Source organism: Anabas testudineus, chromosome 7 (assembly GCF_900324465.2).
Source record: "Anabas testudineus chromosome 7, fAnaTes1.2, whole genome shotgun sequence".
Classification (NCBI taxonomy): domain Eukaryota; kingdom Metazoa; phylum Chordata; class Actinopteri; order Anabantiformes; family Anabantidae; genus Anabas; species Anabas testudineus.
The window spans coordinates 16893033-16906119 of NC_046616.1; the positions used below are offsets into that span (position 1 = coordinate 16893033).

The 13087-nt window shown below is 39.7% G+C and overlaps 1 protein-coding gene across 6 annotated transcripts in view; it reads left to right on the plus strand.

Annotated features, from left to right (window-relative positions):
• The window catches only part of tmcc1a (transmembrane and coiled-coil domain family 1a), a 35519-nt gene that overhangs the window by 12242 nt on the left and 10190 nt on the right, over window positions 1-13087 (plus strand). Inside the window, exon 1 of one of the 6 annotated variants that reach the window (XM_026368144.1) lies at window positions 575-1037. The exons of the other annotated variants lie outside the window; for them this stretch is intronic. Within the exon in view, the coding sequence (XP_026223929.1) occupies window positions 999-1037 (39 nt within the window). The 5' untranslated portion in view covers window positions 575-998. Of the gene's footprint in view, window positions 1-574; window positions 1038-13087 lie in introns of those variants that run through there. 6 annotated transcript variants of the gene reach the window in all.

Here is a 13087-nt window from a genome sequence, read left to right on the forward strand (position 1 = left end):
ATTCATCTCTAGCTAGCATCACAGCTCTGTCTCTGCGCAGCAGTACAGCAATGTCATTAAGGTCAGCCAAGCTGTCACCTTGGTTACGCTGAAAGTTGTGGCAAGCTGGCTAGAACTACACCCTGCATGTGTTGCCATAGAAACATTGTGGTGACCTTGGAGGTGTGTGACATCCTGCTGTTAGTGTAGGCTGATGGTGGTATATGGACTGAATTTGTGATTGTATGTCAGAAGTGATAAATATTGTGATCCTTGTCTTTTCATAGTCACCCTGTCTGTCTTTTTTTCCTTCTTCCTTTCTTTCCATTCTACACTCCACTTGCATTATCTTCCTTGTTCTCTCCCTGCCTGTCCCCCTCTGTCCCTGGAGAGACTTAACACAGTCAGCCAGTCCCTCCTCCTCTTGCATCTCCTCCCTTTTCTTCTGAACCACAACCTCCTCCTCACCCCACCCTTCAGCTCTCTGACAGGAAGCTGGAGGCAACCTTGCCTCGTCCTAGATGAGTGAGAGCTGAGCGCTAGCTCTGTGTGAATGTGTTACCAATGCTGTCTTCACAAGAGGATGTGGATGGGTGTGTATAAGTGTGACTGTAAAACCTCATTTTTGTCTGCATTACAGATACTCTGAGAATCTGTGTACAGGGGATCATTTGTGCATTGAAAGCCATGTGGTGTGAGCATCTTGTGTGAGTGTATCAAGGAGTAAAAGCGACAGAGCTCAGGGGATCACTGTGAATATGAGGAGAGGGTAGCACAGCTGAGCTGTCTTTATATCTGCTCCCTCTTACTGTCTTCTCATTTGTGTTTGCATAGTAAAGCTGTGTGGGCTAGAAATGTGTGTGCACATCAGTGTTTGGAGAGGAGGGTAGCATGTGTATTTCCAGTATGTGTGTGTGTGAATGTGGACTGTACATTGTGAGATGGTGTGTACTTTGGAAGGATGGGAGTGAAGAGGAGTAGAACAGGGGGTCCAGCTGTAGGTCCGTCAGTTAGTCAGGATGGTGCAGCGCTTCAGTCTTCGTAGACAGTACTCTAAGGTAAGCATAAAGCACACAAACCTGTTTCTTCATCAAATCCATGTCTGTGTCTTCCCATCTCCATGCTACAGCTCTATTCATGACTAAAGTCTTTTATTGTCTTTGCAGTGCTTATGTGGATGTTTTGCATACCGTTTCCCACTTCTCTTTCTCTCTGTCTGTCGTCCAGCTTTTTGGTATTGTGCCAAGAGCTTGTGTTTGTGCCTGCTTGATCAGAGCTTTGAATTCTTCTCTTGTTTAGGACTGAAGTCAAATTGGTAGAAATTGGCTCTGCTTGCTCATGAACCTGCACAAACCATGCATGTATCAGACAACAGGAGAGAAAGCATTGTATGAACACTTCATGCAAATCTATATATTTACCCTAACCCTTACATACTTCGTATGTAAGATTTTTTATTTATTTATAAAGAGAAGTTTTGTAATTTTAGTTCAGTCCATGCAGTCACCAAGTTGTCTGTCTTTGCACTTTATCTCCCCTCTTGTTAAACAGTAACTCGTGCTGCAGCAGTTAGAGCAGTAGCCTCTAAGGTCAGTCGGAACCGTTGCCAAGGGATATAATTATTGGTGAACATTATGTTTGATTATTGCTGATTGGGGAGCTTTTAGGATGCATTTACAATGCCAGCATGCTCTTCAATTGTCAATGCATTTGATATATTTATCCCCTGGTGGTGGTGCTGTTAAAGAGAGTGAAGCACTGTGTTAAAATACAGCATTAGGTCTGTTAAGAGCCTGCTGTTCTACAGCTGGTGCTCAGCCTGTGGGATTAATTACATTTTGCTGCTGATTAATTGATTGACTACACCCTCCCTATTTATCTCTAGTCCTGCATAATGGTGTTGGTAGATGATACGCCTGGAGGCATCAACATGTGCCAATGCACAGACAGAAGCATAGTCTTACTTTCAGAAAAGAATGTCTGTACCCAGATTGATGGAGTTTACTCTGGTCTGGTCTTTTCTCTCTTATCATAGGGATAGAGACGTACAGGTAGAGATAGTGAAGGTGGGTGGAAAGGTAAAATGATTAGTGTACGATGGAAGACTTGTGTAGGACAACAGATAAGGAAAACCAGAAGACTGGGTTCTAGTGTGTTAGAGCTACAGAGCTGAGATGCAACAGAAGCCAAGCCTTGAGGATAGTCCTCTCACACAACAGGATTTTTGTGTGAGAGTGAAGCTGTGTTTGTCTTTGAACAACATAACCTCCTCCAGGGCCTGTCTGCAAATGTTCAATAACCTTGTCCTCTCCAAAAGTGGGATGTTGAAATATTGGACAGAAGGGGGGTTGACCACAGTAGATGACCCCATCTCTTCCCCCGAGGCCACATCTCTACACATCCACCTGTCTTTCTGTGCATCCTTTGTTTTCTGTTGTTTATCATCAGAGAGAAGGAGTTATTTTGTAGTATCTAACAAATTTGAAGCAAAATTCAATTAAAACAGTTCAGGGGAACAATATTTAATAATCTGAGCAATGTGGTTGATATTAAATACCATCATTCATTTAACTTGTATTTACTCATTATGAGATCCATATATGTTACAGTGCCCATTTTAATAATAAAAAAGAGGATTTCAGCAATACTTTTTGCCATCATCCATGGTTTACTCCCTTTTTGAATCCATGTTTTGTTTGAGAAATGATCTCTATTAATAAATGTGTTTGAAATTAATGCAATGGCCGCAGTATCAGAGTATTTATAAGATATTAATAAAAAAACTAACTAAACTAACTAATTAATAAACTAATTATTTATTCAATTTCTGTGTTGTCTATCAAACGTCACTCCATAAATATTAATAATGTTAATAACTCTATAATTTCATTAATCCTGAATTTCCCTTCAGGGACTTATAAGGTTGATCTTATCTCATTTATCTTGTTGTTGTTGTCCTGTGTTTAGTGTGAGTTGGAGTCACAGAAAATCACCTGGTCCCCTGGGGCGTGTTCTGTCCCTGCCAGTTTAACATCCTCATCACTGTGCTCTCATCAGTTCTCACCTCCCCAGGCTGCTGGCTGTGTGTTGATGAAAGCATTTGTGCCCTTTGAAGCAGGACACAATGACTTCTTCTGTAACTATTTTGGTGACTTTGCCATATTTGAAAATCTGTAAAAGACTAACATGGGGTATTTCTATGTGACATTTACTTACGTACAAATCAAATGCTGCTACTGCCATCTAGTTAAGGTGAACACAGTCAAACCCATGTATAATCGAACAACTGAGTTTTGATTGACTTTCAGTTAAGAGAGAGAGAGAGAGAGAGAGAAAGAAATGGGGATATTGAAGCAGGTGCTTTTAGTCCACACTAAAGGTGATGTCATCGCACTGCTCTGTTTGCCAACTACCAGCCTGTAGCAAATTGTTTTTCAAGCACAGTGTGTGTTTCTGCCATCAGTGCACCACCATGACTCTCTGTGGTTCACCGTTGGTAATATTTACTTTGAGACCTTATTACGGTGCTAAAGTCACACAATGAAGTTGTATAAAGCTGCAGCTAATGGTAGATCTGCGGCTTGTGGTTTGTACTGACTTTGATAAAAAGACCAAAATATTCTCAGATGTGATAATCTCCCTTCTCTGCTCTGTAATCTTTTTCCATCTCTTATCTTCGGTACTCGTCTTCTATGCCTCAGCGCAGACAAACACAATTCTTCTTTTTTCTTTTTCTTTTTTCAGAGAAGAGGAAACATTGCCTTGCCTACCTTTCTCTTAAAGCCAGTTCTTTTTACTGTAGTATGTGTATTAATGCCAAGTCGAGTCAAGTTCTGTATTTGCTTTTTGCACAGGTACAAACATACACATACATAGGAATTCTTGCACATTCACTGATTGCTGATCAATCATTGCTCAGCATAGCAAACAAGGGTGTTGACTTTGAATTAAACACAAAGGATTTCCTGTTCTGGCCCTTTATTCTTCTATTCTGCCCTGTTTTGTGCTCTTCTTGCTTATATTACTTACACTGGATTGTGTTTGTGACTTGGTTCTTGTGACTTAGCTTCCGTGACACTGAATATAACAAGTCTCTAAATGTTTAATTTGTTCCGAAAGACACCTTCTAATTTGGTGTCATCGTGGTGCTGCATATCTTGCAATTCTATCTATCTATAATCAAACAAGAGGTTTACCTAGTTGAACTAAATGTGCTGTTACTCCCATTCTTCACTACTTAAGCAATTTTCTGTCTCTACAACCTCACAGTTTTATCTTAGTTTATATCTTTCTCTCTCGCTCTCAGTCTCTCCTTATGTCTTTCCCTCTCATCTGTGTCCAGTGCACCTACAGTGGAGCTGGTGGCCTATCTCCATGGTAACTGGGTGATGTTCAAAGAGGGCCACCACGCCTTTACCCAGCTGAATGTACAGAGGTTCTCCGTCTGATCTTAAAACTACCTCATCAGGCTGTTCGGTAGAATCAAAAACGTCTTAGAGTAGGGTGAAAGTGCCTTGTAAAATTATACTGAATACAATGAATCCCCTTTTCTGTAGTTATTGTTCGTTCTAAACCTCATAATTAAACTTACTTGACTTGTATGTCAACTATTTTGAATTGAACAGTTATACAGGGGAATGTGTTGAAATGGCACCCGAGGTGCTAGTGCTTAGACACCACAGTTTCCTGTTCTTCTTACGACACAGAATTATGAGCTTTTATTATGTGATGCACACAGAGAGTTGTGAATTATGAGGAGATGTTAGTAAATAAATATTTGGGCCTTCTGTCTTCCACTTCAAATGAAATATAGAATGAACACAGTAAATAGATGATGTGTAGTTTTTGTTGTACCATGTAAATCTGGAAAATCATTTGTGTGCAGGCATGAATGTGTATGCTTCATGTGTGTGTGTGTGTATTTGTGTGTGCTTTCCAATTCTTCACCACACTGTTTGTGTTCCCCGTGGAGCATAGCCCCAGTCTGTTTAATTAGGTTGTTGAATATTCATGTGATTTTACAAATAGACCAACGCCCTTATCCGGTGCTGGCTGCTGTTAGCATTCACAACACTGGGAACACGTAAGGCTACTACCAACACACATATGCACACATTAACACTACAGTTTCGCAGTTAATGCAAAACAAGCTATTTTGTGTGTGAAACCTACAGTAATAAGGCGGATGTGATGGTGTGAGATGATAGACTAAGAGATAGATCTAACTTTTTTTGTGTGTGTGTGTGTGTGTGAGGGAAGGCATCATCATTAGGATGTACTGGGTAATGGGGAGGGAATAAGGAAGATAAAGCTATGAGATTGAAGGTAGTTCTGTAGGTGTCTAATCTGGGTCTGAATGAAAACTGAGTGTGCTGCAGCTCACTGCCTGTTTCTCTGTTGCTATTAATAGACAGATGTCTGACCCAGTCCTGCTCAAGTTCAACTTTCAAGGACATTTAAGCGATTAATACATTTTAAGCTAATAAAAAGTATTTTAGGCTTCTTTTATTTAGGTTTATTTTCCACCCTTGTAGGAATGTAGTAAGTTTTATCAAATAACGTTTTTACCTAATTGATTTTCTTTCACGAAAGGGTCTGATATTTTGGGAATGTGATGCTTTGAGTAATTATTCAGTTTGCTGTCTGTGCATGAAGTCATGTACATTTATGTGCATATATCAGCAGTAAGTCACTATGGGTCATCCTTTGTGTATTTATTTTTGGCCTGCAGCTGGTCTTTCCTCCTTGGGCTCTTACGCTTGCGTATATGTGTGTGTGGAAGGACAGTAGTGTAGACAAACACGTGTATCTGTGCTGTTTTCTCAGCCGTTGCAGGATTGCCACATATTTGGTCACAGAGGGTGCTATCCTCAACCTTGACCCACAAGTCTGTTCCTCAGACAGTGTGCCTTGGCTGGATTCAGTCTACAGTGTTTTCTTTGACTTAGGCAACTTTCAGTTCTAGCTCTGAAAATGACTTAACCTGCCTTCCTTGTCTTGTCAAGATTTGCTATCATGCTACCATGCACTGATCTGATTGTGATTTGTTTGTTTTACCTTTTCTTTCTTGGAGTGACCAGTAGATTGTTTTCAAAGGGAAATTGCTCAGTCTGCAGAGAAGGCAGACAGTCAGAGAGGGCATGCTCTGCATCCCTGCCACACCCTGCTCTATGTCATTTGTGTGATTTTGATGAATAATGGATGAGGATATAGATCGCTGAGCTCAGCTCTGCTCTACTGACCCACTTTGAACACACACACACACACACACACACACACACACACACACACACACACACACACACACACACACACACACACACACACACACACACACACACACACAAGTCAAATTTGATCATGACCTCTAGGGAATTGTTGTGTTTTCTGAATTTTTCATTTTTTCACTATTTGAATCCCATCAGAAAGACATTACTTTCCTACTGTAAAATTACATCTACATCATTTCAGTATACTTCTGGCAGGTTTACTTGAAATGACATCAGAAATAGGCATTTTCTGCACACAGACATAAACCTTTCATAAGCTGACATTATCTATTGTAACTCCCACTTTTTTTTTTTTTACCTCCTCTCATGTTCTTCCGTATTACATATTAGATAACAACAAGGTTAACACCACTTGCTGCCCTCACTCTAGTCAATTCTGCAATTTATCTACGTGACATATCCTCCCTTCCTCCCTGTTCACACTATCAACCCACAAGGCACCTGTGAGCTTCATGTGACTGCCACATCAGGTCTAAATTATGTTACATAAAGGTCTGCATGTCTGTCAGCTGAAGCAGTGATAAGAAATTATTTTAAAAGAAAATTATAAAAAAAAAAAAAAACAGGTTGTTGACAAGAAACCTATCAGGAAATGGCTGCAGTTAAAAGGGTTCAGACCAGTCACAGATTCAGTTGTCTATACAGCAAGTGACACACATCAGGTAGCATAGTTTGTGCTCTAGTTCCCCCTGGTGGATTGAAACTGTAGTTGGTTTTCTCATTCTTATAGTAATACTCAAGTTGACTGTACTTGGATGTGATATAGTCTCGCTAAATGGTCTCCATTTTGTTTGTTTTATTTTGTTGATGTTGATGTATAATAGTATGCATTTATTCCTGAAACAACAGTTCACATCTATTATGTGTTGAAGACAATACGATGCATCATGTGTAGAGTAGTAAGAACTGTACAGTTCTGTTTCAACTCTGGTCCTAACGAGTCTCATATACCTTTTCGCATTCCTGTTGGGATAACAGCATGAGCACAGGTGTGTATTCCAATTACATTGTGTTCTACAATCCTGTAAATGTGTATGCTTTGTTTCAAAGCATCTTATATTTAGCCTTAGTACACAAGCCAGCCACCATTGTTTTGTTAGATAATCTGATTGGGCAGTGGGTCTTCTAAGATATTTGTTAGATAATAGCTGTCCAGCACTGGTGGGAACTTCTTGTTAGTCAAATGCCATTCCTCATTAACTGTTATGAAATGTACTGCTTCCTAGTGTCCCAGTTCACACCGCGGAGTCTCACTAAAAATCACAGACAGAGTTCAGACCCAACAATGCCCAAAAGATTTCCGTAGTCAGATCACAGGGGTCACAATGTGTGGTGTGGTGTTAGGCTGGAAAGGCCAAGAAAACTGAGAAGGTGCCAGAGCAAATAATCTTTTAGTGCCAAAAAGCTGGTGCTGTTCTAGATTCTTCCTCTTCTTGCTTATGAATACACTGGCAGTGTGTTTTGGCCTGCATACCACCTTGTGGTATTGTGCAGCACCCAGTTATTCTGCGTTTTGAGTTAGTGCCCTTTCTGTTTTCACATTGCATAATCACAATGTACTAAACGTATAAACAGAAGCAGCTCCAAAAAATATCAGTTTCTACCAGTAGACAAACATTGTGTCAAACATTGTGTCTCTCCTCTTCTCTGTTTCCCTTCAGTTATAGACATTGTGCCACTACATGTACACACGCTGGTTCACTTGCACATACACTCAGCATACACACACATTATACACTATCACCTGCACATTCATAATCATACATTTAATAAAAATAATACTCTACAGGTTATTACCGGACCATTAGTGGTTATTTGAAACTGATTCCAGTATTGACTGTGTGTACTGAGTGTATTTATGTATGCTGATAAAAAATATAGTTGCAATAAGCCAATATTACGAATGTCGCCCTCTATAAGCTTGGCATGCTGATATCTTAACATAACAATGCAAATTGAACACAGTATATTTCTACATGTTAAACATACTTTTTAAACAACTGTATTACTGGCACCAGCATGTTTACTTCTCTGACGTAGAACTGAGTCTGTTTACTTTCTGTTCGGTTTTCAGACAGAGAATTTAACTGCACTTTATTGTTTGGATTGTTGTTATTGCTGTTTATTTTACTTCCTGCCTGGTTCTTGTGGATGCTAGTGTCAGAGTTGGCTACTAAAATGTTCCACGCTCTCTGACCTTGCTAGCCATAATGGCCCCTGTGTATAAAGTAGTTTATGTAACTGCTAATAGGGCCATTGATTACACTGAGTCTTAGTCTGGGAAGGTCTGGACAGCCGGAGTTGGACAGTTTTTTATTGTTGTTGTTGTTTGTTTGTTTGTTTGTTTTTTAATGGGGAGTGTACTGTTTAGAAAGGCCTGAGCCCCTTGTCATGGTTATCTTCTCTCTCTGTCTTGAATTGCATCCAGTTCCTGCAAACAATGCTCTCGCTTTTCTGTCTTTACGTAACCTCTCACACTCCTAAAGCATGCCTGTGCGTACCACATCACAATTTGTGATAACATAGAAGGAGCTGTGATACAGTTTAACAATGGTTTGGTAAATTCTGTACTTAGATGTATCATTTTGCAGAAAACAACTTCTAGTATTGAAAATATCATGTAGTTCTTTTTTTTTCTTTCACTCTATGTGAATGAGTTGATACTAGCTCAATTTGGCTTTTATCCAATACCAGTCAAGTTACATCAGATCCAGTCACTTCCCTTTCTCTTCTGCATTCTTTCAGAACATTTTAGCTGTGTCGCTGTTAGGTTGAATTAAGCCCTGTCTTCAGAATGACAATGGGTGGTTGAAGAAATATCTACGCACAAGTTGTTCTGTGTTTGACCAGAGCATTGTCCATTCAGTCTGTACAGTACCTTTTTTATTGTAGTTGTATTTTAGCAATGAAGAGTTATATGCAGACTGTAGCCTTAAAATTAGAGCTTTAAAGTTGAGGCACATTTTGCATGAAAATTATGTACAGTACATAGAGTATACTATACAGTATATATTATCTATGTACTGTTTAACCTGATGTCCTGCTGACACTTGATGTTCTCATTCACTTAAACATTAAGGTTCCTCTATTGTATATACGACACATTTACTACACTGCAGCATAACTATAATTACATGTTTCAGGACTGGGTCACAACTCACAACCCAAATGTGCCTCTTAAAAAAATGTCTACTCTATTAAGTGAAGAATAGAATAAGATACATGATTTCTTCTAAGTGGTATGCATAGTCATTAAAATGATAAAACTTTACTTCAGATCTCCTCCTACAAATTGGACCCATTTAATTCCAGTTCGTTTTATTTAATTGTAGTTCACAAGACCTAATATTATGTATTTTTCAAACACTTCAATACATTGCAAAGATAAATTTTCATTTAAAGACTTCTGTTACTGTCTTAGTTAGCATAACTGGTAGAAGATTGATTTTCAGCCAATTTAAGCCACAGCTGTGAGGTGAGACTCCACTTGAGAGGATCTCCATTTTCCATGTCTTTTCAAGCATCACTAACTTGTAAGAGCAGTATACCCCCCCCTCTGTGATTTTGTAATTGTGGGGCCACTCTTGCTTTTTAGAATATGTTATGAAGGCATGCTAGCAGCGAGTGTGTAAAGATGTCCTAATCACTGTGAAAGCTTTATTCCTGGATTGACAGGAGCTGCTGGAGGCCATGTGTCCTCTATAGGAGACTTGATGCTGAGAGCTGTGCATAGAATGTATCATATGCATTTGTGTCTAAAAGGAATTTGTCAGCAGATCCAGTGTAGGATTCCCCGCACTATTGCGTGACTGATGACTGATTAACAAAACATTATGGTTTTAACTTTCGTTCGTTCCTTCATTATGCTTATTTCTTTATGAGGGCAGTATGTACAGTCCACAAACCAGTTGCCACAGTATTTTTTAATTGCTTTTTATCATGGATGGAAATGTGCAAAAATCTAGCAACTCAGTGAAGGTGTGTTTGTGTGAGAGAGGCAATTTCTTTAAATTAATTTATAAAAGTATTTTGTATATTGGTGAATGGAGACTGTTGTTAGTGGATAAAAACTAAAATAAAGAGAATTTTAAAGTGCAGTTTGGGAATTTATGTTGCAGAGTTGGGACTGAATTTTAAACGACTGATGCTGCCATGTGTGGGCTGGGGTCAAAACTACACAGCACACAGTTGAACTTTCATCTAAGCAAGCAGTTTGTTGTTATATAATGAGCCTTTTCCCTAAATCCTACCCTCTCTCTCTCAGCACCCTAACCCTCTTAAAACCCTAGTCTCATTTTAACCTGAGGTTTTACTAACAAACTGGTGTCTGTTCACATAATTTAGCACACTAGTGATTTCAATAGAATGTAAGCATGCTGAACAACTTCTCATGTCAGCAGACAAGTATCACAGTGACACATTTATAGGCCAGAGGAGTTTGTGCACACATAGTATTGAGTAGCAGCCGCATAGTCATCATATGACTATGTAATCTGAGTTTTTTCTCGTGTTCCAGTTTTTAAACCAAATCTGTTCACTTCACGTTTACCGTTAAACAGCCTATGTGGAAGAAATGCCACTTAAAGCAGGCACAGTTTGAGCAACTTCAGTATGTGTCATGTTCAGCAGAAACACTGTTTGTTAGTGCACACAGGCAGCAGAAGGTGAATCATTACAGCATGATCACTCAGGAAGCTGATTGGTTTCGACAGTCAAACTGTGATAATTTAAAGTTAAGAGCGGAAGATTTTTCTTCCTTTCTTTCTGCCTCAGCTAGCTACTGTTGTGAAGCTAAGCTGGACTAGAAAGTCCAAGAGAAGAAAGGCCCCCCTCCCCTCACAAAGCTTTCTCACAACCCCTCTCTCCTTTGCTCCCTCTCTCGCTCTGTGTCCCTTTCAGTGACAGCTCCTGGTGGGCTCTTTTTTTTTCCCCCCATCTCTGCTCGCTCGCTCCCCTCACATCCGTTCTGTGGGTGTTTTCCCATTCTGAGGATTTTATGCTCGATGGACTCTTTCAACACTTAACCTCACAGTAAACTTTTCCTTCTTTTAAACTTGCAAGTCCGATTAACTGCCGCGACTCTGTTCAGACCACACCCGCATCAGAAGGACTGTTTGCTCCAGAGGAGTCCCTGCTCTCCCGCTAATCCATGCAGTCTTTGGGAGTCTTGGTTGTTGAAGCGCATATATACACAGCCTCTTTGCCAGGTGTACTCGCTAGAGTGTGTGTTTGCACTGAAGAATGGTCATAGGCTTTGAAGAACGGCTGATCTGTAAACCAGCACCACAACAGTCTGCAGCTTTAAATAGCAATGGTTAATTGCTGGAGCGACTGAGCACTCTATGGATTTTGGATATTCAATTAAGCCAACAGTAACTTCTAAGAGACTCTGCATTCTTTTGTCAAATGGAGTCTTTGTCCAGTGGACTTTGAGTCAGTTGGAACTTGTTTGTGAGAAGTGTCTTACGGGATGAATGCTCTCCGAGGGCCACACTCTTCTGCTCTCCCCTCGCTGTGGTTGTCTACCAAGGAACAACCAAACTGATGAAACAGCTAGACAGAACAAACAAATCAGTTCAAGCCACATGTGTGCATCTTCCTGCTATGGAGGTCATTCTCAACCTGGTAACTGCTGACACCTCTCCACTTCCTACTCCTACCATTGTGAGTGCTCAGAGCTATCGAATAAATCAAATGAATTGTTAGGTGTTTATATTGCTATTAACCTGTTTGTTACGTGTCATGTGTTTAACTAAAAACAATATTCCAACTGTAAAAGGCTTTGTGGAAACTTAGAAGGCACAATATCTTGTACCAGACCAAACTCCTGGTGTGAAGTGAATTTCAAAATCATAGTAATTGGATGTTGTCATATTGATGTGCCAGTGTTTTCTCTTTCTCTTAGCTGCTGATTTGAGTTTTTTCTTTCTTTTGGATGTAAGCACAAAGGGCTTTTTCAAATGTGTGTGAATTTTAACCTGTCTTCTGTGCATAAGTATTACAACTTTGCATGGTGTGCTAATTCACAAGTGCATGTGTTAAGTAAACTGTTTCCTGTCCAGCATCACATGTCATTTTCTATATCTGGTGAATGGGGTTCATTGTTCAACAGTATGCCACAATGGATCCCCTGAAAGGAAACAAAAAGCAGATTGCTATTAGAAACATCTCTTTTGGGATCATTTCAGCACTGTTTAATTTTACTATGTGGGAACTAAACCATGAGAAATGAGAAGGGGTAGTAGAAACAAGCACTATGTCACATACACAAATGTTTTTTATAAAACAGAAAATGGATAAATAAATATTGCATGTGCACTTAGGTCACATATGCTATCACTCCAATATGATCAGGTGCAAACTGAAAAAAATATTATCTTAATGAAAGATCTTGGGATGACTCTGTGCTATCATGTTGTTGCTATGACAGCCATGTTCACTTTCTGATCCCCGAACTATAGGGTGAAAGATTAGACAACTAATCAGGTGTGTGAAGTTCAGTCAAAGATTTAGCTTCGATAAATAGTGAGTGATGTTAGAGAGTCAGAAGTTGTATAAATGAACAGCAGACACCCCTAAAATGCAACGATACTTTTTAAAAGTCGATGAATTGCATTTAAATTGCATTTAAACACAGGCACAAGCAGCAAAATATGCTGCTTCTTATGCTCACAGTGGATTTAAGGTTCCATCCCTCATGGATATTGGACTCTAGATAAGAGGTCAGAAAGCCAGTTATGCAGACGATAAGTACAACACTGTTGTACCGAAACAGCTCTAAACATTTTCCGCCCTCTGCAGAATGCTGTAGACTATGT